This window comes from Poecilia latipinna, unplaced genomic scaffold, assembly GCF_001443285.1.
Source record: "Poecilia latipinna isolate Pla-1442-1.1 unplaced genomic scaffold, P_latipinna-1.0 Scaffold175, whole genome shotgun sequence".
Taxonomy (NCBI): Eukaryota; Metazoa; Chordata; class Actinopteri; order Cyprinodontiformes; family Poeciliidae; genus Poecilia; species Poecilia latipinna.
Window position 1 is genome coordinate 22,951 of NW_015112791.1, and position 13,029 is coordinate 35,979.

Sequence of the window (13,029 nt, forward strand, 5' to 3'; positions counted from 1 at the left end):
TCACGTTGCGCAGCCTATTTGTCAGCAGGCTGATCAGTTGCTTCAAATGATGTACAGGAAATAAAACGACAGAGTGGTAAGATCAGAAAAGACATTTGTCAAAGTGAAACAAAAAAGATCTGGATAATTTATATTTGAATAGATCTTCTTATACTTGCAAAAGTAATATACCCCCTTAAACTTGTATGTTGCCATGAGCAACCATCTAATTCAAAGTATTTTGTTGTGATTATATGTCATTTGCCAATTAAAGTACCACATAATTGTAAAGAAAAGGAAAAATTATGCGTGATTGCATTTTTTATATCTAAAATGTGAAAAGTCAATGCTGAAGTCTATTGTCTCTACTAACTTTGCATATTATGACTAAAAATGTTTGCTCTTTCATATTCTTAAAACTGTTCAGTTCAATTAGACGGCAATAATCTGTAAACACAAATGACCAAGTCTTGACAGAGATTTTGGACTTTGACTGGGCCACAGCTCTGCCTGAATGTTTAATTAAGGGTGTTGTTCTGGTGGAATGGCACCTTTGCCCCAATTTAAAGTATTTTGCAGTATAGCATGTTTTCTTCCGGTATTATTCTGCATTTGGCCACATCTGTCTTCCCATGTACTCTGACCATCTTCCCTGTCCCTACTGAAGAAAAGAACCTTATGACATAAAATGTATGAATGGTCAAGGAAAACTATGAAAACTAACAGCTGATGCAAAACAACTGCTTTGTCATTTGTTTCATTGTAAACTTCCAGCCTCATGTCGAATACAAATTGGAACAACTGGGAGCTATTATTGGGATGGCTCATTAATTCACATTTTTTTCTTAAAAAAAAGAAGAAAGAGAGAACACAGTAACTAATATCACATCTTTATTATATATCCACATATTGTGCAGGGAAAAAAAACACTGAATGAACCAAAAAAAATACAACTATAAGTATATTGAACTATTTTTGAACTATTTTTGAAGATCAGTAGTGAGGAAGAAACTAGTTACATTTGCTTGAGTAACTTTAGGGAACAAACATACTTTTGGGTTTAGTTTAACTACAACACCAACACTAAACCAAAGTTTTTACCTTTATTTGAATAACACTAGTATTTAGTATCGCTGCTGTTTCTTGAGTAACATTAAGCAGTCAAAACCTAGCAGAACTAATGTAATCATATTTTACTCTGAAGTACAGAAATATCTCGGAAGCACTTTTAAATCAGTATTTGCAAAAGCCAAAATAGAGTGTTTTAGAGGGCATAGATATTTGCATAGCATGTCCAATTAGTGACATTCATTAGCAGAAATGAGAGATAGATGAAATCATGTATGTTGCGAAGTTCCTTCTTCCTTCTTCCTCAGAAACAGCCGTCTTGGAGTCACATCCTTCTGCTTCTGACGCAATCTATGCTTCTGTGGCTGCAGGAGTTTTTACCACATCACTGTGATATTAACAAAAAAAAAAATTACATTGGTCAAAATGTCATGTGCTTTAAACCCGTCTTTTATTTATAGCTTAAACTGACACGAGGCCACATTTTCTCAACAGTTCTCTGGTACTGGTGACGAATTGGAGTGACTTCTCCTTCCTTACTGCCAGTCAGGGTGAACGCGGTTGGCACTAAGCGATACCTGAACTTGTGGTCCGCAGGGAGACTCAGACCCAGCCTGGAGTCTCTCCTGGTCCTGCAGATTTGCCTTTGAAGATCCACGGCAGAGCAGCTGTCACCTCCGCGTATGTAGCCCAGAAACAGCAGCTTCCCCTGGAGGTACATCTATGGCGCACGCACACACACACACACAAAAATAAAGATTTTATATTTTAATATAAATTTTAATACAAATTTTCCAGACAAGCAACCAACAGACTGACAGAAATTTGACCTTGAGCGTGGCGATAATTACTATGGAATGGTTCATAAAGATGTTGGAAAAGTCCAGTTCAACTTCAGGCCCAATGAACAAAACTTTGAGACTCAAAATACATTTCCACACCACACTTTTCAGATTTTCATTTGTACCAAAATGATACAAATTTTGGTACAAACTCTGTGTTATTTTTTTTTTCCACTTCTCAATCTAAATATAATAAATGTAATGGCACAAGAATAAAAAAAAAATCTGTGGATGTAAAGATTTTTGAAAGCCACTGTGTGTTTTTAATGGGTTGAAATATGTGAAACCATTAGAACTGGTCAATATAAAAAGTTTTTATTTTCATCTTCATTTAAGAGCCATTAAGCAGATTTGAGTTTTTTTCACAGTGTAAACATGTGTGTGTGTGTGTGTGTGTGTGTGTGTGTCTGCGTGTGTGTGTGTATGTGCTAATAGCAGTTCTTTTTGAGGATAAGATCCCTTGGGTTGCAGAATTTAAGTGCCGGTACAATTTCATGCTGCACTGACTTTGGTCACTTTTGTTTGATTTATGGAGAGAAGAGTCATTTTTCACTGCACGGCAGAAATCATTCAAGCAGATATCATGACTTTGGGCCAAAGATTAGCGCTGTCTTTAGTGATTAAGAGGCAGCTCTTCTTAATGCTTGTCACCTCAAAGTATCTTCAGGATAAATGTGAGACACCGCTTCATTACTGCTCCCTCACGGGAGCCGCTGCTGCCACCACGTGGCAGCCGTGAGGACTTGCAGCGCTCGAGCACGCCACCGCCTTGCTGCAAAGTCTGCAGTGAGCTTCACCTACCAGGAACATCCCAGGAGCGGCAGCGTGTCGCTGCTGCAGCAGAACGTTCTCCGGCCCACAGCCCGCCATCCCGTCTGACATCTCGTACCTGACCAGGCGAAAAGAGTCCGTCTGGCACTGGGGTTTGGAAACACGAAACAACCTGTTACAGGGCTTTTCTCTAAACTGCTGACTGGTCTGTGCGTCAGTTTCTGTTCATTTGTTTATGCAACACAGCTCCTATCCTTGAAAAAGTGCATCAGCGTCAATAAAAATTCCTGCTGATTGAACTGGATGTTGACAACAGTGATGGCACCTGATGGTGACGCATGCCCTTCTGGATAAATTAGAGACTCAGTTTGGTATTCATGTGTGATCACGCATGCAACGCATTTATCTTCTTTTGACTTAGGGCACTGCAGAGCGTTCTCACACCTGGGTGCATGGCATGGTCCTCTGCTCGTTCCTCCTCCTGTAGAGATCCTCCAAATCATCCCACCTGCCTGCTGTGTGTGCGTTAACCGGCCGCTGAGGTGCGGTGACACACATCACCAGTATCTGTTTACTGTCGAGAGGTTGGCCCATAATGAAAGCATCGTACTCCAGGTCGGTGACCACTGGCATCAGTGTTGCACTGCAGCAGCACCTCCTCCTCCTCCGCCGCTCCTCCCCCCGCAGGGCAGCTCTCAGCAGAGCGGGGCACGTTCCGAGAGGGACGCAGGGAGCAGCAGGCCCCCCGTCTGCAGGACCGCAGCAAGTTTCAGGCTCCAGGCTGCGAGAGAGTGTCACTGACCTGGGAGACGATCGACGGTCAAAATATGGTTGAAACCAGACGTTTGCACTCGCTTCGTGCAGAAACACACCAGGTCTTAGCTTTTGACATTAAATCTGACTCAGTGTGTTTCCGGTTTTAGGTCAATTAGGACTATATGTTTGCTGCATTCCTAGAATAATAAAAGAGGGATTGTTTTTTCTTAGAAATGTTTACTCGCTTTCTTCAAATTCTCACTTTTACTGCATTTCAGTAAACCAGAAACACACCCGTAGACGTGTTTTTTTTTTTTTTTTTTTCAGGTAACGACTCAAATCCAAACCGCACAAAAACACAAAATCTTACAAAGTATTTTTGGTCTAGTTTCTGGTGCAAAATTAACTTAAAAGTAACTTTTCAGCAAGAGATGTAAGTTTGTTTTGAGACAAATATTCCTTAATATTGATGAAAAAGCCATAGTTATAAGTAAAATAATCTACAAGATTAACAAGACATTTTTATTAGTTAAAATATCTTGCTCCACTGGCAGATTATTACTTATAGCTAATACTTTTTCATCAGTATTAAAGAACAATTGACCTAAAACAAGCTCATATCTCAGTGAAATGTCTCTCTGATTCTTCTAAGATGGAGCATGTGGAGATATTTCCGTTAATCCTACCTGACCTAAAACAGGAAACTTGTGTCTGATTTAACACCAAACATGAAAAATAATTGTCTTTTTTTTAACAGTTTATGTAAAGAGGGTCTTGCCCTGGTTCGATGTTGCCATGGATTCGAAGGGGTCCAATCTGTGTGACTGGAGTCTCCTTTCTGCTTTCCATAGGTCTCCTGGAAACAAACATGTTTGAACTGTAAAATGATCGTTTGTTGAGGTTTGCATGCCTTTTTGCATCAAGTTTTGTATTATTTTTTTTTTAATCTGTTCTCTATTTCTGGAAACCACTGGATTTAATTTAGGGGTATCATATTAAGGGGGCTAACAGGTTTTTATATTTTTCTATTCACTTCATATGTGTTTGAATATCTAATTAACTCTAAATAAAAACAAAAAAAAAAACACTAAGGTTTTTGATAAATTATGAGATGGTTAGTGAGGTTAAAAACAAATAAAACTTTTTAGATATTTATTGGCCGAATCTTACCGAAGGTCACCCCGATGATTTATTAATGAGCTAATAGGACACCAGGAAAACTCTGTACATCAGTCAGCACCTCTGCATCTGGACAAGGCGGTCCTGACGTTCCTCTGCTGATGCCGAGTGGCGTCCTCCGTGACTCTCTCCGAGCTCATCCCTCCTGCCTCTCCCGGCATGCCGCAGCGCAGCCGCTGCGCGTTCAGGTGAATTCGGGGAGGGTAGAGCAGCGGACTGCGGCGCTCGTCTCGGCCGGGCCCGCGGCGGGGCCCCTGGCAGTCGCTCCGCGTCGGGACACTTGATACCTGAAGGAGAGGGAGAGGTCACTGACGTGCGCAGCCACCGAGTGACACGAGTGACCGTGAACAGGATCCTGATGGAACTATTCAATAATGTTGAGTTTGCAGGATGAGGTGATACTGGAACGTTTTAGCTTCAGCAAACTACTCCTTGGCTGGTGGGCCAATCCGAGCCCACCAGCTCAGATTGGCTCAGCGTTCAGTTTCTGCACCAGGGAAATGCTTTGTGAAGTGTATTATAGACACATTATAGACGCAAACAACCGTCAAGTACTGAAAACGATGACTAGAAATAATTATTCCGCCATATTTCTGGCGCCCCGTCTCGTGTGGCACCCGTATGTGTCGCATCGCATTTCGTGCTGCCTTGCACCATGAAATGCGTCTGGCATTCAGCAGCCTTGTGCCACGTTGTCATGTAGTGATGATGTGTGAATGAATTCAGTTTGTGGTTACCGACAGCAACGCGATAGTAATCCAGCCAGCCCTCCGCAGCATCCCGTACTCTCTGCTGAAGCCTCTGCAGCTCCCGCATGGCGTTTCTTCGTCGTCTCCACAGAGCAGACGGCTTCACCTGCTGCTCCTCCTCTCTGACCACCTGGTGAATGCAGCCATAGAAACTGAATTCAGGCACTTAAGGGAGATGTTCATGTCAAAGGTATTGATAAAGAAAACTGTGATTTTGATCTAAAATCCCTGCGTTCTAATCAGAGGTGTGTAAAGTACCCAAAAATTAAGTAAAGTAACTTTTACTACGGTAAAAGTACAAAAGAGGCAGTCCAGGAAATTACTCAAGTTAGAGCAAAAAAGGATTTGATGAAAATGGTACTCAAATACTGAGCAACTGATCAAAACATACATTTTTAATACTTAAAGATGAAAAAACTATATATTTTAAACATTATAACAATTTTTTTTTTAAAAATCAGGCAAAATGAATAAATACATTTCCAACTAAATTTCTTTCGATACAAAACTTGTTAAATTTTGTTAACGACTGCTGCTGTGTGTCTGTGTGTGGTGAATGTTTGGTTAAAACAAGCTTGTTGTTCAGGTCCAGGAATTTAACTCAAGTAAAAGATACTTCATGTTGAAAGTTAAAAGTAAAAAGTACAGTGGAGTAAAGCCACTGCTAAAATAATATTTTTTTCCCAAAAGGTGATTGAAGTAACTGAGTAAACGTAACTATAGCTACTACCCCACTCTGGTTCTGCTGCAGTGAATAAAAGATCCTCACAGGTGTTCTCCTCAGGCTCATTTTGTTCTCTGAGACGCCAGCGGGACTTTTTTGCTTCTTTGGCAGACGAAGATCCTGAGCAGCACCTGAGCTGAATTTGTTCTCCGTCTGCAAACAAGGCTGCATGAAAAGCAGATTTTAGAGAGGAGAACCTTTTTATTTTTGTAACTACAGGAGAGTTATGATCTCACCACTTTCTTCATCTGGCTTTCATTAGTGGCAAAACGAAGAGGAAGGCGAACGCTCTCCTCTTCGCATCTGAAGCTGAGCAGGCCAGACTTCCCACTGAGCAGCTTCACTGAGATCTCCTCTGAGACCTGCAGGAATCAAAGAGAAGAGCAACAAAATGATATTCAGTAAGCTGGATGAACCGGTTCATAATCTGATGACCAGAATCTCACGGTTTGCGGTTTTCAACGACCACTAAATCTACTTGACGTATCAAGAAATCTCAAGACAAAACTCAAACATTTCCGTTGCCGTTTCTACAACACGTCTGTGTGAATGCTTCAATAACATCAAGGTTATTACATCACTTATGGTGTTATTTTGTTTTTACATGGAAAAATAAAAAACAACAACTTTGCACATCTTTTGTTTATGCAGCTGGTAATTCCCACCTGCATCGTAATATTTCTCCTCAGTGGGCGATATGTTGGCCAGCTCCACTCCTCCGTTGTGTTTCCGTAATTGTCGAACCTGAATCCTCCGTCCTGATCCCACACGGCCGAGACGGTGGAGCTGCAGGAGCAATCCGACAAAGTGTGCCGTCAGAGCGATAACAGGTTTTAAACTTTATAGTACTACTTCTGTATTGATAAATACAAACAGAACAAATAAAAAATTTTAAATTAAAAAATTAAAAATATATTTTCTGTTGTCATACAAATATTGCTACCTACCTACATCGTTCTTTGTTACATTATTACACTGAGCTGGGAGAATAATTACTGACCTTTAAACAAATTATGAATATTCAGTGATTAAGTCCAGAAACGTCATCACCAGAAATGTTTATGAGACTTGAACAAAGAAACGCAGCCATAAAAAAGTTTGAAAAGTAAAGAGAAAAAAAAGCCTAATAAGAACAGAAAGCAAAAAATAAATAAACTGCAGGTCTGAAGTGACCTGACAGTGTCTGTGACTGCGCCGTGTCCAAACGCCGTGATGGTCAGAAGAACGGCAGGACGCTGGCCGTCGCTGAACACGTTGGTGTAGAAACCTCCGTGAGGCAGACCGGAGCGACTCTGGCACACCGCCATGCAGCCGGACGGGTAGCTGAGGCAGCAAGGTCAAGGGTCAAGAGGTCAACTCCTCTGACACAATTTTACACCGTGTTTACTTGGACCGCCACCTGACATAAGACAATTAGTAAAGGATACTAAATAAACGAGGAGCCATCGTTTATCCGGTAGTGCAGCTTCCTCTGGACCGGACTCTGCAGCTTCACTTCTGGTGTCTGGGGCAAAACGTCAACCAGAGGGGCAACCGCCGTCCTTCTTCTTCTGTCATTAGTGAGCTCACCTCCTCCATCACCATAATGACGGAGAATAGGAGCTGTACTCGGATCTTGCTCAGGTGGAGGCAGATGTCTACACATTAGGGCCGTAATCATGTTTTAGCTACAGTGCCTTGGTAAAAATATTCATACCCAAGTGCTGCACAATTTTAAAATTCTGCAGCACTTTACGTTGGTCTTTCACATAAAACCCTAAATGTAAAGTGACAAAGTACAGCTATTCCCTTTAGCTTCTGTTTGTAAGATAAAGTACAGTAGCCCCTCTCTGGCCACACAGTTATTGAAGCTGCAGAAGAAGAGAGTAAAAACCCACTCTGGGTTCTGGGCCGCCCTCAGTCTCTCCACCACCCACCGGCTCACTCTCGCGCTCTCAGGCTCGTCACAGCAGTGCTGCTCTGGCTGAGCGACCCCACCTGGACACACACCACATCCTGCTGAGTGCAGCAGAGACGCAGTCAATAACACCAACGCTGCAGCGCCACGTCGTACCTGCGTCCTCACAGCTCCAGACTGAGACGGAGATCCTGATGGCTGTGGAGTTCGGAGAGGGAATGAGTAGCTTTGTCATCCTAGCGGCCCGGTGTCATTTATTCACATATGTTAGATTTGTATGAGCACGTAAGTCAATGAGCCAGGAGCAACTCGATAGCCTCGCCATTGTCCATTAACAGAGAGGAGGGCCTCTGTGCTACACTCACACATCTGATCTGGTAAACCGACACCTTCACTTCCACAAGGCTGCAACTAAAGCGGCCCTACAGGAGCGTTTACAGCCACAAGCTCTTACTGAAAAGTTTGTAAATTGGCTGTGGAGTAAATACTCAGATTTTAGTGATGCTATTTATTTCAGCATGACTTTCTCTTTTAAACACAATCTAAGATGTGGGTTCGAAAGATACTTGATGCTTGTCTGGTTTCATCTTGTTAAGAGGGAAATGCTTCCACCCCACTGTCGCCACATGCTTGCTCAGCAGAAGGGATTGTTGTAAAGTCAGTGTCTTGATAACAGAAAACTGTTTACCAATTAATCAACTGAATCTGGTGTCAGTGTGTTCCAACAATGACTTACATTTGACTGTGTCTAATTAGATCTGAATATGACAATATGAATATAGTTCATCTGGTTTGACTTGAACTGGATTGTGACCAAACATGATCCCGTAGCATTAGGTAGGTATGAACTAAATCTGTTTATCTGGTAAAATGCGTTTATGTCTTATTGTGATTGAAAATATGTAATTTATTTCAATCAAATGAAAGGCTACTTATCCATCTGATACTGGAAGGACACTTCGCTATTAATCACATAAAAAGTAACATGTTCAGGAACTTACAAAAGGTGCATTTTTGCAAATAATTTGAATAATTAAAGGAAAATGATATTTTAATCATCTGTATTTATTGGATTTTTTTTTCTCATTCTGTTTTGTCTCAGTTTGAACATTCTGTGATAAAATGGGTGTTTTGGGGACTTATTGTGGTCACCGTCAGTGTTTCTTTCACTGTTTTGCTTCTCATTCTTGATCTTTCTGTTCTTTCTTGGACCATTCTTCGTGTCGCCTCTAAAGAAATTTTTTTTTGTCTTGTTTATTATATATTCTCACTACTCTGTCATCAAACGTCACACTTTATCTGGCTCAAGACAACTGAATTATTATTTATTATGTTTTATACATAATTCTTTAAGGCGTAGATTCACCTCATGCTAAATTTACCTCCTTTTGAGCTTCGTTTTTCCTTTCTTTCACTCTGATTTGCTGTATCTTTTGTGAGAAATGAACCAGCATTTCTCGCCGCGCCAGAGTTCCTCTCTCCTGTTTCCTCCCCGGCGCCGTCAGACACCCCCGGGGGTGTTTTCTGCGCCTTCGGGGATTCTTTGGCCCTCCTCCGGTTCTCTGTCATCGCCGCTGGCCTCCTCAAGCGGAACGCCGCCCCTGCAGTCAGATCGTGCCAGGAGTAATTCAGGATATTGACAACGCCGCGGGGGATGCGGCCTTCCTCCGACCACTTATGCTGTGAAAGGAGACGAGCCAAGTCGTTTAATAAATGAGGGGCTGCTCGCCTGTAGGCGTCCATCGGATCCCTTGGCGCGGCGCTGACAGATGATGATGAAGGATCACGTTCTTCATCCTCACAGGCTTTACCTGAGGGGTTCTGGCTGCTTAAATTGTTACTTTCACCTTTTGGGTCCCCCTCTTGCTGACTGTGAGGAAATGGGTTGTTGTGTTAGATGCACAGCTCAGCAGTAAAACTTAACGGGAAGGATCTTACCACCTTAGCGGTGCGTCTTCCGGCTGTGGTCCCGCACTTCTTATCATGAAATTTAAAATGTTGCCTTCAATCCGATTTCGCCTTGTTGGCTGTAGGGAGGTAAACAGTGGATGTGGGTTGATTTCGTTTAAAAACACAGTCTGCAGAGTGAATGTACGGAAGCCCACCTGGTCAAAGAAAAACACGGGACCAGGTCTGATCGCCCGCGCGCCAGCAGAACCCAACATCTGGAGGAAACAACCCGAACTTAAGCAATAAAATTGGTGCAACTATTTGAACACTTTTTATTCAGATTAATCAATGACATTAACACGTAATAGACACTAAAATAGGCTATATTTGTCAGTTTATTAATCAGCATCTGCAAAAAGCCACAGCTGGATTTAACAAGATTTCAGCAGATTTTTAATGTGTCTTAAACACAAACTATGTTTTTAGTCATTTGTATCAAGTGTACAATGTTTCAGGGTTGGTTTGACTAGCATATACGACATGTCTCACTTTAATACAGGCTATGTAGCTTAAATGCTAACAGACAGGCTAATGAAAATGATCTTATTTATGTTTATTTTTAACAGACTGAAAGTTTCTTGAATATCAAGCCGTGTCTTAAAGGCTCTTGGCTCAGCGTAGAACAATTCGGGTTTAAAAAACAATCATATATTTAAAGTGTTGAACCTGAAATGACCAAAGGAAGAACAAACTAATTAAAAATGGTGAAATCTCCCTTTAGCTTAGCAGATGAGAAATGCACAGATAGCCACTTTGTCTTTTTCATGACTTTGCAACCCAACAATGTTGACCTGACAAGAAGTTTATTTGCAATCCTTGTCATGACAAACAGCTCAAGAACTACTTCAGACATTTTGCTAAGCTTAGAGAGACAAACTGCTTCATGTTTAGGGCTTATAATAATAACTTACACTTGGCCACACGCTGGCAGCCACAACATTTATTCACTCGATGAGATAAGTTGTGCCATTTTAAGAGATCTCTGTCATCAGTGACAAATAAATTTGAATGATGAGGAATGATACATTTTTCGCAGCTGCTGTCATTTGGGGACGTTTCGTGGATGTAAAGGATTCTTATCGAATAGAAATGTCTGCCGAGTCCTCCTTGGGAGAAGAATCAAGATTAGCTAAGGATTGTGACTGAAGTATTTCCATCCAGACCAACAAACTGGAAGCTTTCCGCTCTTCTTCCCTCTACAATGGAAAACCTAGAGCAACAAGACACCAAGTTTCAGGAAGTCAGCAGGACTTCAAAAGCTGGACCCGCTCTATTCAGAGTTTGAAGAAGAAAAAGAACAAAAGGAGAAACCTGAAGCTCTGCTCTAACAAAGCTGAGCTGTAACACCATCCAGTCGGATCACCAGATGACATTTCTTGTTTTAAAATCCGAATTTCCAGGTTGTAATATCGACTTCATCAACGGAGAGCCTGGTTTTCTGTCTCTCTGTTGCCAGGGAGCCAGAAAGTGAGGTGGGCCATTTTCCTCTGCTCTGTTAATTCTTATAAGATACAGTAGAAATAAGATCTCTTTGTACAAAATCCAATGAAGCAGTAATCATTTATTACATTAAAACAACCTGACACAGAAGTCTCCCACGGCATACCTTCATTTGTTTTTGCTTTGCGTTAATATGTATAATTGTAATTACCAAGTGCATTTTTAAGCTGATATTGAATACCAAATACAAATTCCCTTTTTTATTCCATGTGCACTCGTTACGCTCAGTAAAAACAAAAAAGCAAGAAAAACATCTACAGACCTTTCCTACTGTGCTCACCTTGTTGCTAGGATACACACTCCTCTGCACACATCTCCTGGTTTACGCATCATCGATTCATCAGATGGAAAGGGTATCTGTCACAGTGCAAACAGAAAAACATCATCCCCGATAACGTTGAGAGCCCTGAGACGTTTGTAGGCCCGCGGAACAACAACCGTGCCGGCCGGGCTGCCGCCGTGGCAGTCAGGTGTTCACCGCCAGGTAACCCGAAACCCTGACGCGCCTGGAAGCTCAGAGAAAGTGATGAGTGCAACTTTGGGATGCCACCCGTCATGAACACACACACACACACACACACACACACACACACACACACACACACACACACACACACACACACATCTGAGCATTTGAGCCGGGACAGGCTTAATGTTGAACTGGGGTCCAAAACAGGGTTTGACCTGAAGTCCCGTCACTGTTTTCTTTTTTTTTTCTTAGTTTGAACTTTATGGATTTCACTCACTCAGTGTTATTCACACAAAATGTCATAAATGCAGTTCATATGATTGAACTGTAGTAGCAGGAACAATGAGTCTACTGAGTGTTAATATGTTTTAATTACATTTAAAAGTAGTTATTTACTAATGTCAATGTTTTTCAGTTTTTCTCGATTTCTCGGTTTAAAATTTAAATTCTCATCGCTGTTAGTTTAACCTCTTCGACATTCAGTCATTCGTGAACGTCGCGTCAGCAGTTCCTCATTCCTTTCAGCAAAATGCAAAGCCTGATGATCAGTTCCTTCCATCCAATTCTCTGCTGACCATAACATTATCGTTTAACTCATGTCATCTCGGTCCAAATGAACTAAACTTGTGAATGCCAAATAGTCATTCCATATAAAACAAAGAGTTCTCGTATAATCTCCAATAAAAATACTGAACTAGTTGTCAAAATCTCTTTCTAGTGTCGCCAAGATCTGAAACAGAGTGAACTGTAATGCTGAAAACAAGGTCAAAACCAACAGACTGTCTTTGTAAACAATGTGTCAGATAGATACAATAAATGAATCGCCCGTTGGAATGAATAAAGTTGTCTGGATCGGAATGTGAATCTGAACAAGTTTGACCAGGATAATCTTGATGACCAATGTGCAGCTGTAGTGTTCCTGGGCTTTAGAGGACAGAATCTATCAATGGAGGTCTGAGTATGGGCCAGTTCAGACCCAAAAGAATAAACACTGATCTGCACCTTGAACAAGTTTTCTATGGCTTCTACGTGTGTGCGGTCGCTCGCCCACTGGATCAGACAGGGCTGGATTTACAAGGATGTGATTCTACTGGGCCGAAGCCAGTTTTGGTCCCCTATCCATCAAGGAAAATGTATTTTACTAA

The 13,029-nt window shown here is 41.6% G+C and overlaps 2 protein-coding genes across 4 annotated transcripts; both read right to left on the reverse strand.

The window, feature by feature from the left end:
• Positions 1-519: 519 nt before the first annotated feature.
• LOC106946068 (uncharacterized protein C3orf20-like) lies at positions 520-3,768 on the reverse strand. The gene is made up of 4 exons (XM_015030181.1): positions 3,105-3,768; positions 2,691-2,807; positions 1,626-1,768; positions 520-1,435 (listed from the first exon to the last, which is right to left on the reverse strand). Exons 1-4 carry the CDS (start codon positions 3,291-3,293, stop codon positions 1,399-1,401), a joined length of 486 nt encoding a protein of 161 aa, XP_014885667.1. The 5' UTR covers positions 3,294-3,768; the 3' UTR covers positions 520-1,398.
• Positions 3,769-3,988: 220 nt separating this feature from the next.
• On the reverse strand, positions 3,989-11,953 carry LOC106946073 (uncharacterized). Of its 3 annotated transcripts, XM_015030189.1 has the most exons (13): positions 11,696-11,953; positions 10,071-10,130; positions 9,904-9,992; positions 9,348-9,835; positions 8,122-8,163; positions 7,496-8,045; positions 7,242-7,391; positions 6,734-6,854; positions 6,305-6,430; positions 6,114-6,233; positions 5,333-5,474; positions 4,657-4,882; positions 3,989-4,272 (listed from the first exon to the last, which is right to left on the reverse strand). In XM_015030189.1, the coding sequence occupies exons 6-13, from the start codon at positions 7,726-7,728 to the stop codon at positions 4,167-4,169; spliced, it is 1,224 nt and encodes a 407-aa protein (XP_014885675.1). In that variant the 5' UTR covers positions 7,729-8,045; positions 8,122-8,163; positions 9,348-9,835; positions 9,904-9,992; positions 10,071-10,130; positions 11,696-11,953; the 3' UTR covers positions 3,989-4,166. The 3 variants fall into 3 exon arrangements, with proteins under 3 accessions (XP_014885675.1, XP_014885676.1, XP_014885677.1); XM_015030190.1 differs by lacking the exons at positions 9,348-9,835; positions 9,904-9,992; positions 10,071-10,130; positions 11,696-11,953 and having other exon boundaries at positions 8,122-8,884; XM_015030191.1 differs by lacking the exons at positions 9,348-9,835; positions 9,904-9,992; positions 10,071-10,130; positions 11,696-11,953 and having other exon boundaries at positions 7,496-8,884.
• Between the last annotated feature and the right edge of the window lie 1,076 nt (positions 11,954-13,029).